Below are 20,697 nucleotides of genomic sequence, written 5' to 3' on the forward strand. Positions count from 1 at the left end.
GATTAAAATAAATGAAACTATGAATTGAATAAAATTATAAAACAAAAAACACAAGTAAAAGAGTTACGCTGTCTGAAGGTGGTTAAAATTATTTAGTGACACCAGCGAGCTGAGTTTTAGAGTTTCCTTTAGTGAGTTCCAGCTCACTGGTGCACTGTAGTTAAAAGCAGACAAACACAAATACACATGCGTGCACACAACAAAACAACAATAATTTCATCATACCATAGTCCTCGTCCAGGTATTCGACCCTTTCTGAGGGATACTGAGAGTCAGATATCTCATCGTACTCCTCCACCATACTAGTGCCAAACACCCTAAGAACCAGATAGGACAAAAACTCATTAGATAGTGAGAAAGGTTAGGGGATAAGAGTGAAGAAACAACACAGACAGAGACAGATAGGGACACATAGTGCAGGCATTTAAAACCGAGCAAGAGGGTGTGAAAAAAGGTAAATAATACATACAAGTAAATTACAGAGTGTTCCATCCATTATCTTACACAAACAAAAGTTAACCATAACAACACATAGCTACATTCTGATAAAAACCAGCAGTGCCTCAGAACTTATCTTATCTCAAAGACCTACAGAGTTCGAACTGCTGCACCACAATAACCCCTGGCCAAAAAAAATTAAAGATCAGTAAGAAGCCTAAGTGAGAGAGGAAGCTCAATTAGCATCTTAAGGGCTATTACTTCTAGAGGCTAATTGTTTAGTACTTACAGTACTGTGTTTTAGCCAATTATGTAAATTGCATACAATTATTTATGTGTAAAAACAAATGACATCAAAGTAAACAAATTTATAGAACACTAGATTTTTTGTGTGCTTAGGGCTGTTGTGGTAAAGCTTTATCTCACAGACAGATACTTCAGTATTTTCTGGTAGAAAATGGATCAATCAATAATTGTAAGCAGTCCCAAAACATGATGCTGCCACCCCCATGCTTAACATTTGGGAGGAGTTTCTTATGTTGGAATGCAGTCTTTGATTTCTTCCAGACAGAACATCTTTCATTTTAACCAAAAAGGCTTATTTTCTACTTTGTTCTAAGCCTTGCATTCTTTGTGAGCTCCCATATGATTTTTCATGATCGATTTAGAGTGATTTTTGCTTGATGAACATTCCTTGGGAGAACAACAGTGGTGTTTAATTTTCTACATTTCTAGATCATGTGCTTCACAGAAGAAGGCTACATGATTAGGAAAATTGTTCTGTAGCTTTTTACTGCTCTCTTTACTTAAAAATCCTCAGAAATCTCCTTTGTGGCACACACTAAGAAAAACAAAAGAATGATGATCTGCTAAGCTCACACCTGAGAACCACATCCTTGTAGAAACACTGAACTTCAATGACTCCTTTACGTTATTAGTTTAATTAAGTATATATTATTTATAAATAAAGATAGATTGTGTTGCTCAATGAAAATAACGGAAGCTTTTGCAAGCTTTTAGATCACATATATGCAGAAAGTAATGTTTTAAAACAGTCTGTATTTTTTCAAATATTAAAAATAGGCTGCACATATTTTTCTCCTATATTGACTTTCTAACTCTTTTTCTTGGCTGTTTTCCATGGCTGCGCTCCCTCAGTATGTAAAGGAATTGCTTGATAGAGAGAAGTGTGTGTATGCAGCAGGTTTGGCCCCCTCATAGGCCTCTAACCACAGTATCTCTTTTGCCAAGGCAAACTGCACAAACCAACACTTACAGCAAAAACTCAACTCAGTTCTTTACCATTTTTAAACAATGTAATACAAATGTACCAGGGGAGGTTTTGAACATGAAAAAAGAAACAAATATTCCAATGAAAGCCCATATCATTAAAAATAAAATGTATTAAATTATCTTTTCTTTGGGCTCTGAGTGGTCCTAAGCGGGCTAAGCGATGCCACTATGATCAGGAGATTGTCAGTTCGAATGCCACTCATGTAGCTTGCCATCAGCTGCCGGAGCCATGAGAGAGCACAATTTGCCTTGCTCTTTGTGGGTGGGTAGATGGCACTCTTTCCCCACATCACTCCAAAGGGTGATGCCGATCAGCACAAGGCATCTGTGAGCTGATGTATTAGAAACGAGTCGCTGCGCTTTCCTCAGTGTGCTCTGTGATGCTACTCGGCAATGCTGCATCAGCAGCAGTTGGAAAAGAGGCCGTGACTGACTTCACATGTATCAAAAGAGGCATGTGCTAGTCTTCCCCCTCCTGGTGTTGGGGCATCACTAGTGATAGGGGGAGTTCTAACGAAAGGGTTGGGTAATTGGCCTTGTAAATTGGGGAGAAAATGGGGTAAAAATAATTTAGAAATAAAATTTATATTTTACTATAATAATATAATATAAAATAATATAATATAAATATAACATATTATATAAATATTTTAAAATACATCTCTTCTTAAAATTACTGTCCTGTATTGTAACTCACTCAAAAAGCAGCCGGGACCAACCACTCCTCAAAATCTTAAGAAAGAATGAGAGGAGCTAAAGTTCTGTTGACAGTATGGGTACATTTTAATTTAAAATGTGTAATTTTTTCTGACATCACAATCAGCGTAATTCCCATGTCAACCATGTGCATATCATCGCTGTCCAATGAAAAGCACTTATCTCCAAAACAGCAACTTTACAGGAGAGGGAAAAAAACCTTCTTCAATTTCAATGGAAGTCAATGTAAAAAAAGTTTATTTCAGGTCATTTTGAAGAGTTTCTATTGGTCCGTTCATCAAGAAATTTTGGCACAGTGTAAGGGACAGTTTGTCTGTTCAAATTATGTAGTAAACTAAAAATCGATAAAAATGGAGATAAGTGTTTTTCATAGGACAGCGACGATATGGAAGTTTTGAAAAAGTTCATAATGAACTTTGTTTTGGAACTTACAGAAGTAAGAAACATAACCCAATGGCCGAAAACAATGAAAAGAAAGGGCTCACCTAATCAGACTAAGAGGGCAGAAATGTTCGGATCCAAAATGCGAGAGCAGCTCAATCTACAAGAAGAAAAACACAAAAACAGACAAAACTGTTAGAAAAAAGGGAACACATTTTGTACATCAAAAATTCCCCATCACAGGTGAAAAAAAAACAGTGTAACGTATCTGCAAAGCGTGAATTTTTCTACAATTCTGAAAAAACAAAACAAACAAACAAACAAACAAACAAGTGCGTGTCTAAGAAAAGTGTCAGTGACATGCATTAGTCTACTTTGGCCCTGCCACCAAAGCCCCCCCCCCTCCCATTACTGTGCATTCACAACATCTACAAGAGGAGATGCTAACCTTTATGTACTTGATGAACATCTGATGCAAGAGAAAGACAGGAGAGAGAAAGAAAGAAAAAACAAGAAAAAGAAAATCAGTGATAAAAAGTCTAAGACTTTATTCAGGCCACAAGCAAGTCAAGCGTTTCATCTCTGGTCATTCACATTTATTCTTTATCAGCAGTAATATTCACACAAGAATATGAGCTCAGCTCAGACCAGAGCAATATTACCTGCGTGAGAAACGAAAGGCAAAGCAGAGAGACAGAGATTATGTAACCCAGTCATATTGTGTAAGAAGAGAAGTGCATGAAGGCACAAGCTCAAAGACCACACAGTTAATTAAAGGGAAGTTGGAAATCTCAATAGGTTTGGTTCCTAGTTTGGTTCAGTGGAAAAAATCTATGGACTTACATTTATCACTATAGAGTTAATGAGATCAGGTGTACTTGGTGTTCAATTTGTTCTTTTTATCTTGATGAATTAGAGATGCTAGGCTAACAACCAACACATTTAGGAAAAAGATCTTCTTTAATGGAAAGGCAGCAGTCCTTAGCTTAGCTTTAGACCGTAACCACAAAAATAAAATCTCTGAATTTATTTATTTATTTATTTATTTTTAAATATGAATCAAACGTGGGACGGAAAGCCTTTAGGTCAAAGACAAAGCACACAGTCATTTTCAATTTGCGAAGACAAAAAAAGAAGAGCAGAGAAAGCCCCCAAGCAATGTCATGACACATAACAGGAAAAAGAGAGAGAGGGAGAAAAAAAAAGTCAGAAAATATGCAGATTTTGTTCTCTTTTCTTCTCAGAACACTGAGTGTGTTCCCAATCATGTGGAGCCATACACACACAAGCACACAATTAATTGATACACAACATAATCGAGCACAACTAGCCTCACTACACTCTTCCAGTTAGTAGCATCACAAAGGCCAAATCTCTTGTGTACTCTTGTGTACTCTAGTGTACCCTTGTGTAAGGGGTGAAATTCTCCCCCTAAGAATTGGGACAACCCTTCAAGAACACAATACAGATATAGCTTTAGCAGTGGAGCACTTAACTTCAGCAACATAGCTGCTGCTTTACTAGTTAATTGTACAGCATCATATGTCTTCAGAAAGGGGGCAAGTGGTGCAGCATTTGATTATTACTGTCCACTGATTAATTCCTCTGTGATGGGGAGCTAAAATGAGCTTTCATTTAATTTTATTTTTTCATTCAACCTTAAATAATGCAGCCTCTGCAGCCTGTTGAACAATTTAAGGTGAAACAAGAAAGTTAGCTTGCTAGCTAGCTAATGAGATGAACTACTAGCAATTGAATTATGCTTGTCATGAATAAAAAAAATGTAATGAAGTAATAAAAAGCTCGTTGTAATTTAAAAAAAGGAAAAGAATTACATTTGTGAGGTTCTTTGGTCGCTTGTACCACCATCTTGCCATAACCCTCCGTTTTGAGTGTGCTTTTGGAAAATCTCATGGAGCCATGTAGACCCAACACTTCACACTACCCCTCCAGCCTAACAAGAATCAGAACACACTACCCCTAGATGTGCAGGAGCAAAACAGAGGGGTAGGGCTAAGTGGTAGGTCCAAGGGGTAAATTGGGATTGGGCCTAACTTAGTGTGTGGTGTCTGTTAGCAGTGTAAACAGAAATTAAGAGTTTATGTTCTCCTCCCTGCATGTAAAGCTGTTCAGTGACATCTAGACTGTTAACATGTCTTAGAGAAAGCTCACTTTGACGCTCACAGTGCTGGTGAAATTGTGTGATAGCGGACACCCTAAGTAGTTAAAATAGGCAATGAAAACATATTGGGAAGAAAACTAACAGGGAGACAAGAAGAATAGTTGTGAAATGAGACTTTTTCCCTGCCCATGCTCCAGGACGGAATGAAGCAAATATTCAATTCTTTAAACGCAAACCCAACCTCTTCAGGGTTCTTGCTCAACTTTAAAAGTCAAATTTAATGCTTTTTAAGAACTTTTTAAGACCTCACTAAATATAATTTAAAGCCCAAAAATGTAGTCATAATTCATAATCATAATTTGTTCACAGAAAATAAATCATTGTATTGGAAATGAAAACTTGCGTTAAACATTTGTTAGCATTTTTTTTTGTTGTTGTTCCATTTAGATGCAGAACGTTAGCATGTTAGCTAGCTCGACAATAATGGTAACCTGCTCTTGGTTAACTCTAGATCTCTCCCCGGTAACATAGCTAACTTGCTGCTTATATTAGTATGCTAGCGAGCTTGCTGCTAAAGCAACTCCGCTAACCTTAGCTCTCACCCCGTTAACATTAGCTAGCTGCTGCTAATGTTAACTAGCTCTACGCTAACCTTAGTTCTCTACCTAGTAATGTTAGCTAGCTCGCAGCTTATGTTAGCGAGCTCTTATCTCCCTGATAACTCGCCTCCAATGTTAATATGTGCTTTCCCACCAGCATTAAAAGCACCATGTGAAGATTTAATACCTACAGCAAATTTACAGTAAATTTAAGACCTTAATTATCCAGATTTTAATTTAAGACATTTTAAGACTTTTTAAGGACCCGCGGGAACCCTGCCCTTCTACATCACAACCTACTTTGCACAGAAAGGTCACTGCAGTCACTATGAATGTATCTGACATCTTGTTACAAAACAGCTTTTTAGCACTCGGCCAGAGCGAACCACAGAATCATGCCAACGTCCTCAGGGAAGGGCGAGACAACAGCATGTCCCAAGAGACTCCCCTGTTCACAGCATCCTTTTCTTTAAATTCCATTCAGTCACTTGGAAAGTAGCACACAAACTAGGCTGGTTGGAAAGCAGACAGGGTTTCAAATACCAAAATCATATTTTATATTTAAAACTGCATTATGAGGCTTACCTTCACATATTTGGCGTACAGCTGTTCATCCAAAGGAAAGCTCTGCACTGTGCGTTCATCCCGGGCATGAAACGTTCCGAGTTTAATCCATTTATTGGTGGGATATCTGGGAACAATGGTTATGAGTGTGAGCGATTTGAACAGAGCAAGCAACTCGACTAGCCGATTTATAGAGCTATAAATTAATCTAAAGATATTCTTATTATATGTAACAATACCTTTCATTGCTGTGGTTTGTAAACTAACTGTAATGTTATTTAAATATTTGAAAATTTATAATGGAGAAAACATAAGTGTTTTTAAACACAGCTGAACAATTACAAAATAATAAACAAAGGCAATAATTAAAGAGGAAAAATAATCAATAAATCTAGAAAATGAATAACAGTTCAGAGGACAGATAACAACAAGATCTAGTTTAATCTTATTTATATTTTATATAATTAGGCTTTTCTTCAATGTATTTGCAGTCCATCAGTATTTGTTGTAGGTGTTGAGGATACACTCAGTTTATTTACACAGGTATACTTTGAAGTAATTTAGCACAGAAATGAAAATATATTGCTAAATTGCCCACCCAACTGATATGAGGTAGATACTGAGCATTAACAAGCATCATTGTAACCTGTTTTGGTATGGGTTTTGTTATTACAACACAGTGAGGTAAATTAAAATGTAGGTGTCATTACAGTCCTATACAAAAAAATGACTCCATACCATGGCATAAATATATGACAATACTCACAATATCTATGACCATCATAAACTATAATGATTATATCATTATAACTATCATAGCAGCACATGTGGATTTATTCAGCCATTTTGGACTTCATAATAAAAGTTCCAGAGCAGATAATATAAATGAAAAGATGTATACTATACTAAATGAATGATTGTATTGACAAATAATAAAACATACTTTTTTCAATTGTATTTGGACTATTTTAATTTATTTGGACTATCAAAATATGGTCACATATCTAAATTCTGTTAATATTTGGATTTCATTGCTAAGCATTTTAAGTGGTGCTGGTATATTTTAGTATTACAGAGCAACATATTTCATCTATTAATGTAATTTATTAACTTTATTTATTAACATTATTAAATGTAATGTATTATTAATGTTCATTACAGGGAGATTTTAACTGTGCCAGTTATTCGTTCATGTATTTGCTCCTCAACTAAAATTCAACTGAAATGTACAGTTTTAAGTATTTTAAAAATAAATGTGATAAATTTAGATCAAATAATAATAATATTTAAAGCAATATTCAGCAATATTTAAAACCTAAAAATTACTCAGATGTCATAGGGGCCTAAATAATGATGGCATACCGGTCACTGATTGACACCAGGAAGTCTTTAGGCGTAGAGGAGAAGAGCTCAAAGTTCGCAATGTCCAGCTGCTTCACCTGGATTGGCTCACACAGCTCAATGACAAACCTAAATTGCAGAGAAGAAGAAAAGAAAGAGGGAAGGGGTAAAAATGAGAAAACAACAACTTTTACAAGGCCACTCACACAAACCTTATCTAAAAAAACCCACTCTGCCTTTTGGACCCTTATTGTAAAATTTCACTGGCTGTACACTCGTATGCATATGAATATGTGAAAAAATAGAGAAAAAAAGAGAAAGAAAGAAAAAACAGAAAACAGAGAGAGTGGGGGAGGGGATGGGGGAGTAGCACATGTGAAGGAGCCCATAACAAACCTGAATTTATTGCACTAAGGTTACAACTAGTCATTAAGGAGAGTAACGTCATTTCAATTCTCTGTATGTCCTGTACATATGCAGTATTGACAATAAAACTACTTGACTTGACTTGACTTAATTCTCTCTGTAGCAGGGCTGCACAGCATATTGTGTGTCAATCATTATTGCAACACTAATCTTTTTCAATACTGACATTGCACACAGGTATACCAATCACGATGCCTCTTTCTTGTGTGTTGTGATCATATTCATGAGTATTAATGAGTACATTTTTGTAAATTAACTTCAAATGCTATTATTCTTGTGCAAGTGCATTAGATAAACTAGCTATAGAGGCTCCATTCCCATATAGTGCTGAGGCTTAACATCCATCACTCACCAGATCTTATTACTACAGGGGTTCAGCATGTACAGATCCATGTTCTCCATTAAGATGGCAGAAGTGCTCTGAAAATAAAAGGCAACACACTTATTAACTCATATATTGTTTCTTAATGATAGATGCTCTGTAGAGACATTTTTAAAAGGGTGTATATTAATATAATAGTAAGATCTACTAACTTTGAATGTTTAAACGGTTCTCACAGTTTTTCATAGTGCTTTCATTAAAGAACCCCTTCCTTTATACACAAGTCAGACAGCATCAAAAACCCTTGCTTTTGCTTTGTTTAACTTGGTATGCATGATCATAATCATGCACAATTACATGGTTTATTCTAGGTCCTCTCTAAGAGAACGTCAAAAAAGGAAAATTAAATTCAATTTGCTATTAAAAGGCTTCAAAGCTTCACAGCTTCAAGTTGAGAAAACAAGAACAACAATTACATAACCAGAAGTGAGTGAAGTCCTGCAGCATTCACAAAGAGATGCGAGCGAGAACTCTTAAAACATCAAATACCGTACATGTGTTCCACATACCTTGGCCTCACTGTTGGCTGAGAGGATTTTAGCCCCACACTCCACAGAGGCATAGTTATTCTTGTTCTTAAAGTTCTTCTGGACCTTCTTGACTGGGTGTGGACTGCCATTTGATAAGGTGTGTAGAGACTGACCTGTAACACAAAACATGTTAATCCAATTAAAAAAAGTTTATTTAAATGATATTGATAATATAGCTGCAAAGGGGTATTTTTGTAAATATTAGTGTCACAGCAGTTGTTAAATAACAAGCCTGGCATTGAAGAGGCTGTAGCAACATCCTGAAAGTCATAAATAAGCAATAAAACCCAGAGGAAGTGTGTTATCACGAATAACCTCAATTTCTCATGCCACAGGTCATTATAGCTGTTATGATGTTATTATCAAGATCACAAGTTATCTGTGACCTATAGCTTTTATTTGTTTTTTTTTTTTATAGTTTGAAAGAAAAATAGAGTTGTAAATACATTAAATATTTAAATATTAAAATTTTCTTAAAAAAAAAAAAAAAAACTGTTGCAACATCTGAACCATACCACCTGTAGCTTGTTGGCCATTTTGCAGTGCATAAGTTAAAAGAATAGCAGTGTTAAATAATTTCTGGTTAATTCTTGACCAAAAGCTTGAATAGATAACAGATTGCTTGGGAATACAGCGTGGACTTGATCCCACACTCTGCTTCAGTATCTACCCAAATAAGATATACGTCAAATGAAATCATAAAGGTATTACATTTTGCATTTGTCTGTAAAATAATATATAGAAACAGAAACTTTTACCAAGTAGAATGGCTTAATATGGTTCCTAGAGTAAAATATACTGGTAATAGCACATAACAATCGAATGAAATGTATACATTTAGCTTTTTAGGCAGTCAGTAATGTACCATGTACAGCACTGAACTACTTAATGACCAAGATATTAATAATGACGCTTGTTTGGCTAATATCCTGTTACAATATTATCATATGCAGCCAACATTAGGTGCGTGCTATATCGTTTTGTTTGCAATAATATCACCAAAAAATCTGACACGATAAAAAAAAAACATATCGTAGTCTGTAGCTATTTAGTAAGCTTGTTTTACTATTTACTATATACTGTATTTACTTTTAATTGTTTGTTTGCAGTTTATATGCAGGACTAAATATACAGCACTTTAGTTTTATAGTAGATTTTTGTTGTTAGATTATTTTGTTACTTTTTTTTTTTTTAACACTTATTTTATAAAGAAAGAACATAGTAATGAAATATACCCTGAAATATTGTGATAATAATTTAGAGACATAATGCCCACCCCTAGTTAACACACATGTACAATCCCTATGGAAGTAATTTGTAAGGGATTAACTACAGCTGTGCAGTAGACTGCTCTTCTCTGCTTCAGTGGACTGGACTAGTCCATTACTGTGAGCTCTGTATGTGTGTGAGAGTAGGAGAGCGTGTATATATGTGGTTATGCAACATTCACTGTTTACGCTCCACTTCCTACAAGAGAGCCGACAGTCTCAAACTGCAGCGCAAGCAAAGACACAGGGGAACAAGAGAGATGAAGGGATGAGAGACAAAAGGAAAGAGCATCAATGCAGGTTTAAGAAAGGAGAGATAACCAGATAGTGATAAAGGAGAGAAATATAGAAGGAAAGACTGAGAAGAATACACCAGTGTGTTTTTCTCTGTCAAACTCAGTAGCCGGAGTAGTGTCCTGACGTAACTAACCGGCTCAGTTACCGCTTCCCTGCATCCTGTGTTAATGGCTGTCCCAAAGGGAAAATGTGCATGTGTGCCCACGTGTACACATGTGCTCTAAAGGCACACGTCATCACAGTATGATGTATTTTTTTTAATTACGTAATAGTTTTATGTCAGATGAAACGGGACACACACTATTTACTCAAAGTTCTGGTGATCATTAAAATGGTTTTAGTAAAAGTGAAATAGGCCTTTGTTTTCTTTTTGATCAGCAGTGTTTTTGCCTTTAAACTTTACCCATTGATATAATTTCCACCCAGTCTCTTTCTTATTATTGAATCATTAACACTGACCTTAACTGAGGCAAGTAAGGCCTGTAGTTCCTTAAATGTAGTTCTTGGTTCTTTTGTGACCTCCTGGATGAGTTTTGCATGTCTTTTTGGTAATCTTTTGGTCGGCCGGTCACTTCTGGGAGGTTCACCAGTGTTCCATGTTTTCTCTATTTGTGAATGATAGCCCTCACTGTGGAGTCATAAAGCCTCAGAAATAACTTTAACCTTTTCCAGACTGATAGATGATCAATGACTTTGTTTTCTCATATATTTTTGAATTTCTTCAGATTGGGGCATGACATGTTGCTTTTTGAGGTCTTTTTGCTGCTTCATGTTGTCAGACAGGTTCTATTTCATTAATTTTTGACAGTAATTATGGTTGTAGTTAATGAAACTGAACTCAGCTTTCCAAAAAGTGTGATTAATCACAGCTAATTGATGGGGGGGGGGCAAACACTTTTAAATAGGGCTAGATTGGTTTGGATAGTTTTTTTTTTCCCTTAATAAATGAAATAATCATTTAAAAAGGTGTTTTTATATTTACTCAGGTTAAATTTGTCTGATATTTAAGTCTTTGTAAAAATCTGAAATATGACAAAAAAAAGAAAAAAAAAAAAAACGAAATCTGTAAGCGTGAAATAATATGTATATATAAACAGTAGAGGTGTCTTCAACTAAGGATTTTTATAGTCGAATCTGATTCGTCAGATTTTCCCTTTAGTCGACTAATAGTCAAATCATTTTTTTCCTAGAGCACCGTAAACGGGATCCCCGTTCTCTTCAGGAAAAAAATAAAACATCAGTTGGGAAATGTGTTGGCTAACTTCGTTACACAGGCACTGTGCAAAAAAAGTATACAAAAAAAATTACAAAAGAAAATAAATTATGTAATTTCTATTATTATTAGAAAAATAACAAACGAAAATAAACCCAAAATGTTGACAAAAATATAATAACGAATTTCAAAACATAGAAATGAAAAACGTTAAAATGGTATTAATATAACATAATATAATATAACAGCTGGATCAAACAGTTTAGCGTCAGTCACAAGGAAAGCGCGCGTGGCATTGCGATAAAAAAAAAAAAAAACGTTTTAATAAATAAGGTCCTATCAAGTGAATTAAAATACATGGTATTAAAACGTATTAAATTCACATATTTATTGTGTTTAATCAAGAGAAATCAGGCAAAATGCGCCGTGCCGCGCTGCGCTCTCTCTCTCTCTCTCTCTTCCTCAGCGCGGAGCTGAATTCAGCGCGAGACTTTAATAATATAAAACTCAGTTTAGTAAAATAAATTAAGATGAGTGAGGACCTGTAAAGTTAATCAAATATTGTCAAATATAAAGGATAGGTTGAGGTTTTGGGGAGCTGTTTCAGTTATTTGAAACTGAAACTACCTGAAACTGATATTATTCTGCGCACTATTAGATAGCCTTTGATTGTGTTTTAAATGAGTTTTTATTTTATATTGATTATTTTTTGTTCATTTTAAATATTTTTAGTATTTTATTGATCAAAGTCTTTTGTATAAGCCTTCATCTCACTGTTTTCATCCTCCGCCTGGTCCTCCTCATCCTCATCACTGGCCAGCAGCATAGCCATCACTGTGTCTTTATGTCTGGGCACAGTCGGCACAGCATCCACCACAATGTCACTTTTCTTTAGGGATGACCTGTCAGTGAGACTCTTGGCTAATTCTGCTACCGCTGAATACGCCTCTTCTCTTTGCGCATTAGAGAGAAAGGAGAGCTTCTTAAAGCAAATACACCGGCAGACGCTGACGGCCCTGTAGCGTGTTCAGCTCCGCTCATTTGGATTGTGCAACAGAAGGGGGTGATATATTAATGTCTAAGAAGCCTATTGTTAATGCGCACACGTAATTAAAAAAAAAAAAAAAAAAAAAAAACAGAAATTAGGACGATTTTATTTGATAAAAGGCAATATATTACAAAAACAAAGACATTTCCTATAACAACTAATGCTTAGCAGCCTTGGGCACCCCCATGCAGTCAGAATAGTACATTCGACTATGAGGTTAACTGTCGAATAGAGGCGCTCCGAATCAAATAGTCGAATCAGCGACTATTGCAGGTCACCCCTAATAAACAGTATACATATATATGCATATAAATGCATGTGTATATGTACACAACAATTAATCATCAAACACAACAATAACATAAAATTAATCAGTCTAATATTGTTCATCCTCTTTGTTCCATGTAACTATAAGACTTGTTGACGCATGGATTCCACAAAATCTCTGAAGGTGTCTTTAGTTATCTAGCATCAAGGCATGTTCACCAAACCTTTAATGACCACGACGCTGTCTCCAGTTCACTAGATGTTCTTTTCTAAAGCTCTTTCAGTAGATATTGACCACTACCACATGCCACAAGACTAACTTAAAGTTTTGGAGATGTTCTGACCCAGTCGTCTAGCTATCAGTCTGGTACCTATCAAAGTCACTCAGATTCTCACACACCCCACTGACAGGTGGCATGGTACAGAGGTGATTACATTAATAATATATAATAATAATAATAATATATATAATAATATATATGCTTCGTCTGTCTGTGATTTGGCTGAATGGGTAAGTGTGTGTAAAAGGTTTTGGTCGAGCATTCACTCACTTTTCTTCTCCTCCACTTCCATCACTTTCTTCTTCCACTCATCAAAGGTAGGGATGTCCTCTTTACCAGGTACACGTGGGTAAGTGCCTACCTCATGATCAACCCCCTGTTTAAAAAAAAAAAAAAAAAAAACACACAGACCACTCAGGAAAGAAATCTGTGGAAGCTATATTTAACATCGCTGAAAGTTCACACATTCCGAAACACAAAAGGATGATGTGTACTAACAAAGTTCTGACATTCTTACCCCTGCTAAATTTCACACAGCCCGCCTGCTGCCACCCCATCCACTAAAAAAAGCCTGATATTAATTTGCACTGAGGCTCGATGCTCAAGGAGGTGTGAGTGAGAGTGTTACATAAGCACTTTATGAAAGAGCGCTCAGAGTTTCCAGTCTGAAGAATGCAACTCTTAAATCCTATTATAATAGCATGCGCACACACACACACATGGAGAGGAAATGCAGTAACTAGCTCGCATGGGTTTCATCAGCACAGACAAAATGTATTGATCATATTCGGATGTATGTAAATTCACTTCCAAAATTGGACGCTTTTAAACAACTTGTACAACTTACTACTGCTGAATCCTTTTGAAACCTTCTCTTATTCAACAATCTCCCAAATGTCTCTTTCAGTCTTTTCGCACATTTTCACATTGTTTTTTTTTTCCCTCGTTATTCTCGTCAGTCTATCTTATTATAGTTTACAGGTTGAGTTTGGGCCTTACTTTCATGCCCATTCACACCTTGTGCAGTGTGTGTGTGTGTGCGCACACTTGTTGACTGGGTGTGCCCTCCAAGGGACTATCACTTGCGTAATCTGAGACACCCAGACCTTCTCACTCATTGTACAATGAAGTAGTGAAAGGAGGACAGAGAGGTTAAAAGCTTCAGAGATTCTTTAACTGATCTGCAGTAAAATCTCACAGCTCAGGGAATTCTACAATTTCAAAAATTAAGCAACCACGAAAAACCACATTAAACAAATATGAATAGCTAATTTTAAATTATTTACCGACTGGTCCTCTGAAGGATGTGAGGCGTTTGCTCTCTGCTCCGGCTCTGTGAGGTTCGACTCGGCGGAGTCTGAAGAGGCAGCCGGGTCAGAATTGGTCTCCATCTCGAGATTCTCCACTGGTTCCACGACCTCACTGCAGAGAGGGACAGCCAGGGAGTGGAGGAGTAGGGGTTGTGATTAGGATTGGGAGAGCAAGAGAGCGAGAGATGAGTCGTTAACAAACAAATAGGCTTTAATTGATGAGACAATATGTTTTTGTAATGACAAAACACATACAAGAACAAAAAAAAAAATAAATGAATAAAAAATGATGAATGACCTAATGACAAGAATAGTTGGGAAGAGCAAGCTGAGACATGTATTTTCCAGTACTTTCCTGCAACCTGATAACCAAGTCAACCTGTGACGACCTGGTTGTTACGAAGCAATGAGCTGGTTAGCTGGCAGTGAGCCGGCAGATCCTCAGTACTCACCTGCTGAGTGTGGCGTCAGAGGCAAGGAGCTGGCTGGAGAGGGCCACGGAGCCCACCTCACACTGACTGGCACTAGAGTTCTTTAGTGGGACACCAGCACTGGCAACCTCTAGTGTACTGAGGGAATAAAATCATAGGCCATTTACCAGGAGAGAGGGAAGAGATAGAGAGAGATGCAGAGAGAGAGATAGGCAGAGAGAGGAGACGGGATATTTGGTGTGTAGGTATCGCTGCAGCACAGGTTGAGTACTGCAGATAAATGCTCTGGCCTTGGCTGGACAGGTTTCACTGGAGTAGGTCTACTAGTTGATCATAGTGCCAGCACAGGAATTCAAATCTCTGGCCCTGGCTAACCCAACGACACATTTCATAAGACATAGTCACTCCTGAAGTCCAGGGAGAACATAAGCCACAAAGAAACAAAGTGCCAAGCTGAAATCCTTTCTCAGACTGGAATGTGGCTGAAAGTCCATTGAGAAATCCAGAGAGACTGGAAACATGGTGTGGTTTCACTCAGTTTCAATGATACCGGACAAATATGGAAAGAGTAAATGAGCAACACAAAATGAATGAAAAAAAAAAAAAGAATAAGAAATCGAGCTAAATATGAATGAAATAGGTGATTCCATGAAGACTACATTTGTGGAAAAAAAACATCCATCCATCAGCAGGCAAGTCAGCAAATAATTCAATATCAAATATCAAATAATTCACACATTAATTGAGTAATAATCCCAGGTGCCACACTCATACCTCTTCTGGGTTGGCTGTACTCACCTGGAGGGGGTTTCAGGTGACGTGAGTGAGGTGGGAGATGCTGGTTCTGGGGAGTTCGTGGGGTCAGCAGCGAAGAGGGCTTCTGTGTTGGGGTCCACCTCCAGCACTCCATGGGATTCCTCAGGAGGAGGAGCAGTAACAGCAATAACCTGGTCCTGGGTGGCCGTGGGCTGGGGGAGTTCAGACTCCGCCTGGGTCTGGGCTGGCAGTGTCGATTGTGTTGATGTGTGGGGCTGTTTCTGGGTGAGCTGTTGTGGGTCTGGATTAGGATGGGGCTCTGAATGGTCAGGGACAGGGGGTAACTCGTCTACCACCTCTTCCTCTACTTCTTTCTCCTCCTCTACAATTTTCACAGTCTGTGCAACACAATTTAGGCACATGTCAGTTATTCATGCAAATAAACAGTTCAGACAGCTTTACAGGAATTCAGGCCTAACGCCCTAAGCAGGAAGTCTAAATGCTAATTTATGCTAACCATGAAAAATAAATATGGATGCAGCCTTCATGCATTCATTTCACTTGTATTTAGCATGTTTTCCAAAAGCTTGCGGATATGGCCTGAATGGAACAGTACCAATGGAAACTGTAGAAAGCGAATTATTTAGACCATTTCTAAATATAAATGTTGTCCCTTGTCTTATCTTTGTAGTTAGTACATTATCTCATGGTAATGTACTAACTACACCACCATTACCACATAACTTGTTGCCAAAAAGTGAATTAGGAGGAAGTGTAAGATTTAAAACCAATACACCAACTTACTAATAATTATCTATGGTACTATGATGCCATGGTATCAATAAGTAGATGTTTCTAATGTTTTTAACTCCTTGATTAATTGATTCAATCCAGCCCATTCAGACACACAGGAATCATAAATCACAATCATAAAAAAACTACATTTCCCCCCAAAAAATGCACGGTATGAAGGTTATTCAACACACTAAGTGTAGAATTAGCATCGACAGACTTTCTCAAACAGAACCTGCTGGACAAGTTGTAGGATAAACACTCAGGCAGTTCAGGGTAAAGGGAAACAACTGCTCTCTGTTTAGCAGACTGGAGCTTGCAAACTTGCCTGGGCAAAAACCCTATTCTACACTAGAAAGAGCTACTGTGCTGTGAATACTTAATTTTAAAACATTTATCAGCCTGTGTAACACAATGCCTAATGCCAGAAAAGCACATTTTAAATGTGAACTCTACCTGTTCGAGTTCATTTTCGTACTGGGTATTTTGCTCAAGCTGCTCTTCTAGTGCAGCCCTTTCTGTCTCCAGCCCCACGCTGTACGATGACTGGGTTGCCCATTCCTCTTCAACCTGCTAAAATACAAAAAAAATAAATGTCGGCTGACATATTCAATAGTGCTCAAAAAGGTTTATTTTGGTCTCAGCCTGTGACACTATGAACTTATATAATGTCAAAAACATATAATAATGGATAAAAAATTCCATTTGGGGGCTTTGAGTGGTCCAGCAGGCTAAGCCACGCCTCCATGTTCAGGAGATCACCGGTTCGAATCCTGTTCATGCAGCTTGCTATCGGCTATCGGAGCCTTGAGAGAGTACATTTGACCCCTGCTCTCTCTGGTTAGGTAAATGGTGCTCTCCCCACAACTCTAAAGGATGATGTCGATCAGCAAAAGGTGTCTGTGGATGCCTTGGAACTGAGTCGCTACACTTTCCTGAGAGTGCGCTGTGATGCTACTCGGCAATGCTGCATCAGCAGCAGTTCAAAAAGAGGCGGTGGCTGATTCACATGTATCAGAGGAGGCATGTGCTAGTCTTCAACCTCCTGGTGTTGGGGCATCACTAGTGATAGGGGGAGTCATATTGAGTGGGTTGTGTAATTGGCCTTGTAAATTGAGGAGAAAATAAGAAATACAATTATTTATTAACAAGTTATTGAGTGGCTTAATAGCTCAATTTTTTATTTCACAGGACTTTGTTAATGTTTATAGACAATTTTAGCAACTGTATTGTGTTACAGGTGTTTTCTTGAGTTCAAAACATAAGCTGAAATTTTTCAGCTGTTGTAAGACATGTGGAAACCCTGTTAATGCTAGTTGAGATTCTTGCAGGCAAAAAAGATAAGAATTACATATCAATATGCCTTAAGAAGAATAGGTGGTGCCTGGTTTTATTGGAGACAGGGGAATAGCATTCATTTATTCATTTATTCAGACTATCCAACAGCATTATTAGACATTTTTTCATCCATATTGTTCACCCCTAGTTTGCTTTTATATGTTCTGTGGATGACTTTAAGGTGGTACTTTGCCTTTTTATAGGTTGACTGTAGTTTTTACATGGTCTAAAATGTTTGAGAACCACAGCCTTAGTCAGTTTTTTAATTTAGATATCCTGGCAATAGCTCACACAGAGCAAAACATTTATAGACTGGTGAACCTTTCCAACCCAAAAACCCCTAACCTTTAAAAGCCACCTTAGACAGATCAAGCTTTGTTGAGCCATGTTTGTAGAAGGAGGCAAGAGAGAGACATGGGCTTTGAAGGGCAAATAACTCCTGCATGGGTTTAGTCTGACCTGCAAACAAGCCACATGAACTGACGCTCCTTCTATAAACACAAGCAATCAAGTGGTAAAATCACACTTTCTAAAGACAACCAAGATTTAACCCAACAAAATGCTTCTGCTAAGATTAACCATAAGTAAGCAGCCACTGCAACATTTATACACGACACAGGGCTAAGTCCATATGGTTAAATGCGAGTTCTCTATATGGTGCTAGTGCTATATAAAGAAAAAAAAAAAAAAACAAAAGTAGGAGAAGGGGGCTGTGGCCTCCCACTGTGGTCACCTTTACAGAATAACCTGTGGAAAGATAGATGTGTAACAGGAGCCACCCCTTGCCTCCTCTAGAGAGCAAACCCTATGTAATCTTTTCCTACCCCCACTTTCAAACGGAATGTGACCTACAACCCCTATAACTCTCTCTGTTTTCCAGAGTCAGCAAACTAATCTCTGAATGATAGACATGACCTGGAACTTTTTGGACTCTGGTGTGATATTGACTTGGGTTGTAGTAAAACATGATAACAAGTACAAACTTTTGCCAAATAGCCCACGTTTGTTTACCCCCAGCATTCTAAAATACTGCACTTTAACTGATGCTCCCAACAGGCCTACAATCTGAATTCTACCAATGTTTGTTGGTGTTTTGTGCCATATCAGCAACATATTATTGGCTATTTTATGGCAACGACAATGTTCGTGACTTGAGAATCACAGACCATTTTCTTCATATGAAGGACTTCCAGAAAATGAAGTTTTTTAGCTGGTGGGATCTTTTCAAACAGTTCTTTCATATTTGTAACCCTATAAAAGTTATTGCTGGTGGTTAAAAGTGCAGAGCAGTCTAATTCTACAAACGAAGTGTGGAGCTACTTTGTACTTGTTAGTGGTGTGAAAATAGTGATTTCGTTGCATGCGGAACACTACGCCCCCATCACAAGCACTGTAAGCCTGTTGGGAATGTTGGCTAAAAGCGCTGTTAATGGGTATGCTGAAGGTGAACGGAGGAGGCCTTTTCAACAAAAGTTTGTACTCATGATCATGTTTCACTACACTTTAAGTCCATTTCACACTAGAGTTCTCCTTTAAGTCAAAAGATTTATTATGAGAGGTTAAACCAATGCAAGAAATAGCATTTTTGCAGGATTTTACACTATATATACACACACACACACACCTAACATTTTAAGTTTTATTGCTTGAATATTTGTAGCTAGATTTTTGTTTAAGTGTATAGGTAGACTGCATAGGTGAAAGGTCCCTGATATTGATCTGATATTTGGTGCTAGTTGTAGTGGTTACCTTATCGTTAGCCCCATCCTCCTGTGTTGCGTGAGGGCCACTATCCTGTGCAGTGAGTACTGGACCTGTAGAGGGCTGTTCTGAACAATGGACATGACGACCAGGAGACCTGCAACACAAAAATATGGGAGATTCATTAAATTAGTAAAATGAAACAAATTTCAGTAAATATATGAGTATGAGTGCTATGTATAGAACAATAATCAGGGACAAAGTACTGAAGAATGTATTCTGCTATACTCGGTCAACATATCAATATGTTACAGACCACCTCCCACCACCGCCTTCTGTTATCTACACATACATGTTACACCATGTTCAAGGTAAATAAAGCAGAGATTTCTTGAGGCCACCTCCTTTCAAGAGGCTTCGTTGGGTGCGGCATGCTGGAATTTGAACAGGTCTTCTCATTGTTTTGCTAGCTCACACAGCGTTATTCCGACAACAGCCAAAGCCATGTGCTTCAGAGGATAAATTGGGACTTTTCTGGACCCAGCAGTTAAAGCTTAAAGCTGAGAGTCGCCATGAGTCTCCATGTTCCTTTAATACTTGTGGTATTAAACAGCTAAGACCTAACAGCAGGAACCCAAATAATTGAGAAATCGCTGCTGGCAAATCAAAGTGGAAATGCTTGGCAGAAGTGTAAAGCAGGTGTGTGGGTGTAATGCGGGGTAGCATTCCACGGTATTAATCAGAGGGACATGCTGCTAACACTGCTTCTGTTCAGGTAGCCTGTAAACAGCATGAACTGAAGTGGGGCGTGCAGTTTAATAGTAACTGAAATTGAACAGTTGTAAGAACCAATCAATCTGGTCAGTGTAATGATTAGCAGCTTAAGTTTTTGACCAAATCAAGTTCAAAAATAGATTTTTTTTTTCTTCAATTCAGTATAGTGAATAAGAAATTTGTATCCAATTTTTTCAATTATCTTGTTTTTCATTTCAGACTTTCAGACTTCGCAAACAGAATTTCAAGAAAAAAAAAAGTTAAATCTCGATTTTCAGATTTGTCCATTATTGTATCTCATAACACAAACCTGATCCAACTTGCAAAATGCAAAAATAGAAAATTTAGAAAATATTATTTTTTCCCCAAAATTACAATTGTGAGGGTCAGAGATGGGGGAAAAAAAAACTAAATTTGGGGGGGAAAAA

At 37.5% G+C, this 20,697-nt stretch overlaps 1 protein-coding gene across 8 annotated transcripts in view; it reads right to left on the bottom strand.

The window, feature by feature from the left end:
- Window positions 1-20,697, bottom strand: part of suco (SUN domain containing ossification factor) — a 64,633-nt gene that overhangs the window by 17,799 nt on the left and 26,137 nt on the right. For 3 of the 8 annotated variants that reach the window (XM_049481478.1, XM_007239526.4, XM_049481502.1), the window contains exons 2-14: window positions 19,544-19,652; window positions 16,913-17,029; window positions 15,707-16,062; window positions 14,930-15,046; window positions 14,454-14,589; window positions 13,438-13,543; window positions 8,773-8,906; window positions 8,234-8,301; window positions 7,477-7,584; window positions 6,136-6,241; window positions 3,278-3,298; window positions 2,934-2,989; window positions 226-317 (exon numbers count right to left, since the gene is read on the bottom strand). In XM_049481478.1, coding sequence (XP_049337435.1) covers window positions 226-317; window positions 2,934-2,989; window positions 3,278-3,298; window positions 6,136-6,241; window positions 7,477-7,584; window positions 8,234-8,301; window positions 8,773-8,906; window positions 13,438-13,543; window positions 14,454-14,589; window positions 14,930-15,046; window positions 15,707-16,062; window positions 16,913-17,029; window positions 19,544-19,652 — 1,526 coding nt within the window. The remainder of the gene's footprint in view (window positions 1-225; window positions 318-2,933; window positions 2,990-3,277; window positions 3,299-6,135; window positions 6,242-7,476; window positions 7,585-8,233; window positions 8,302-8,772; window positions 8,907-13,437; window positions 13,544-14,453; window positions 14,590-14,929; window positions 15,047-15,706; window positions 16,063-16,912; window positions 17,030-19,543; window positions 19,653-20,697) is intronic. The other 5 variants (XM_049481503.1, XM_049481481.1, XM_049481492.1 and 2 more) reach the window with 3 other exon arrangements.

This window comes from Astyanax mexicanus, chromosome 1 (genome assembly GCF_023375975.1).
Source record: "Astyanax mexicanus isolate ESR-SI-001 chromosome 1, AstMex3_surface, whole genome shotgun sequence".
NCBI classification, from domain to species: Eukaryota; Metazoa; Chordata; class Actinopteri; order Characiformes; family Acestrorhamphidae; genus Astyanax; species Astyanax mexicanus.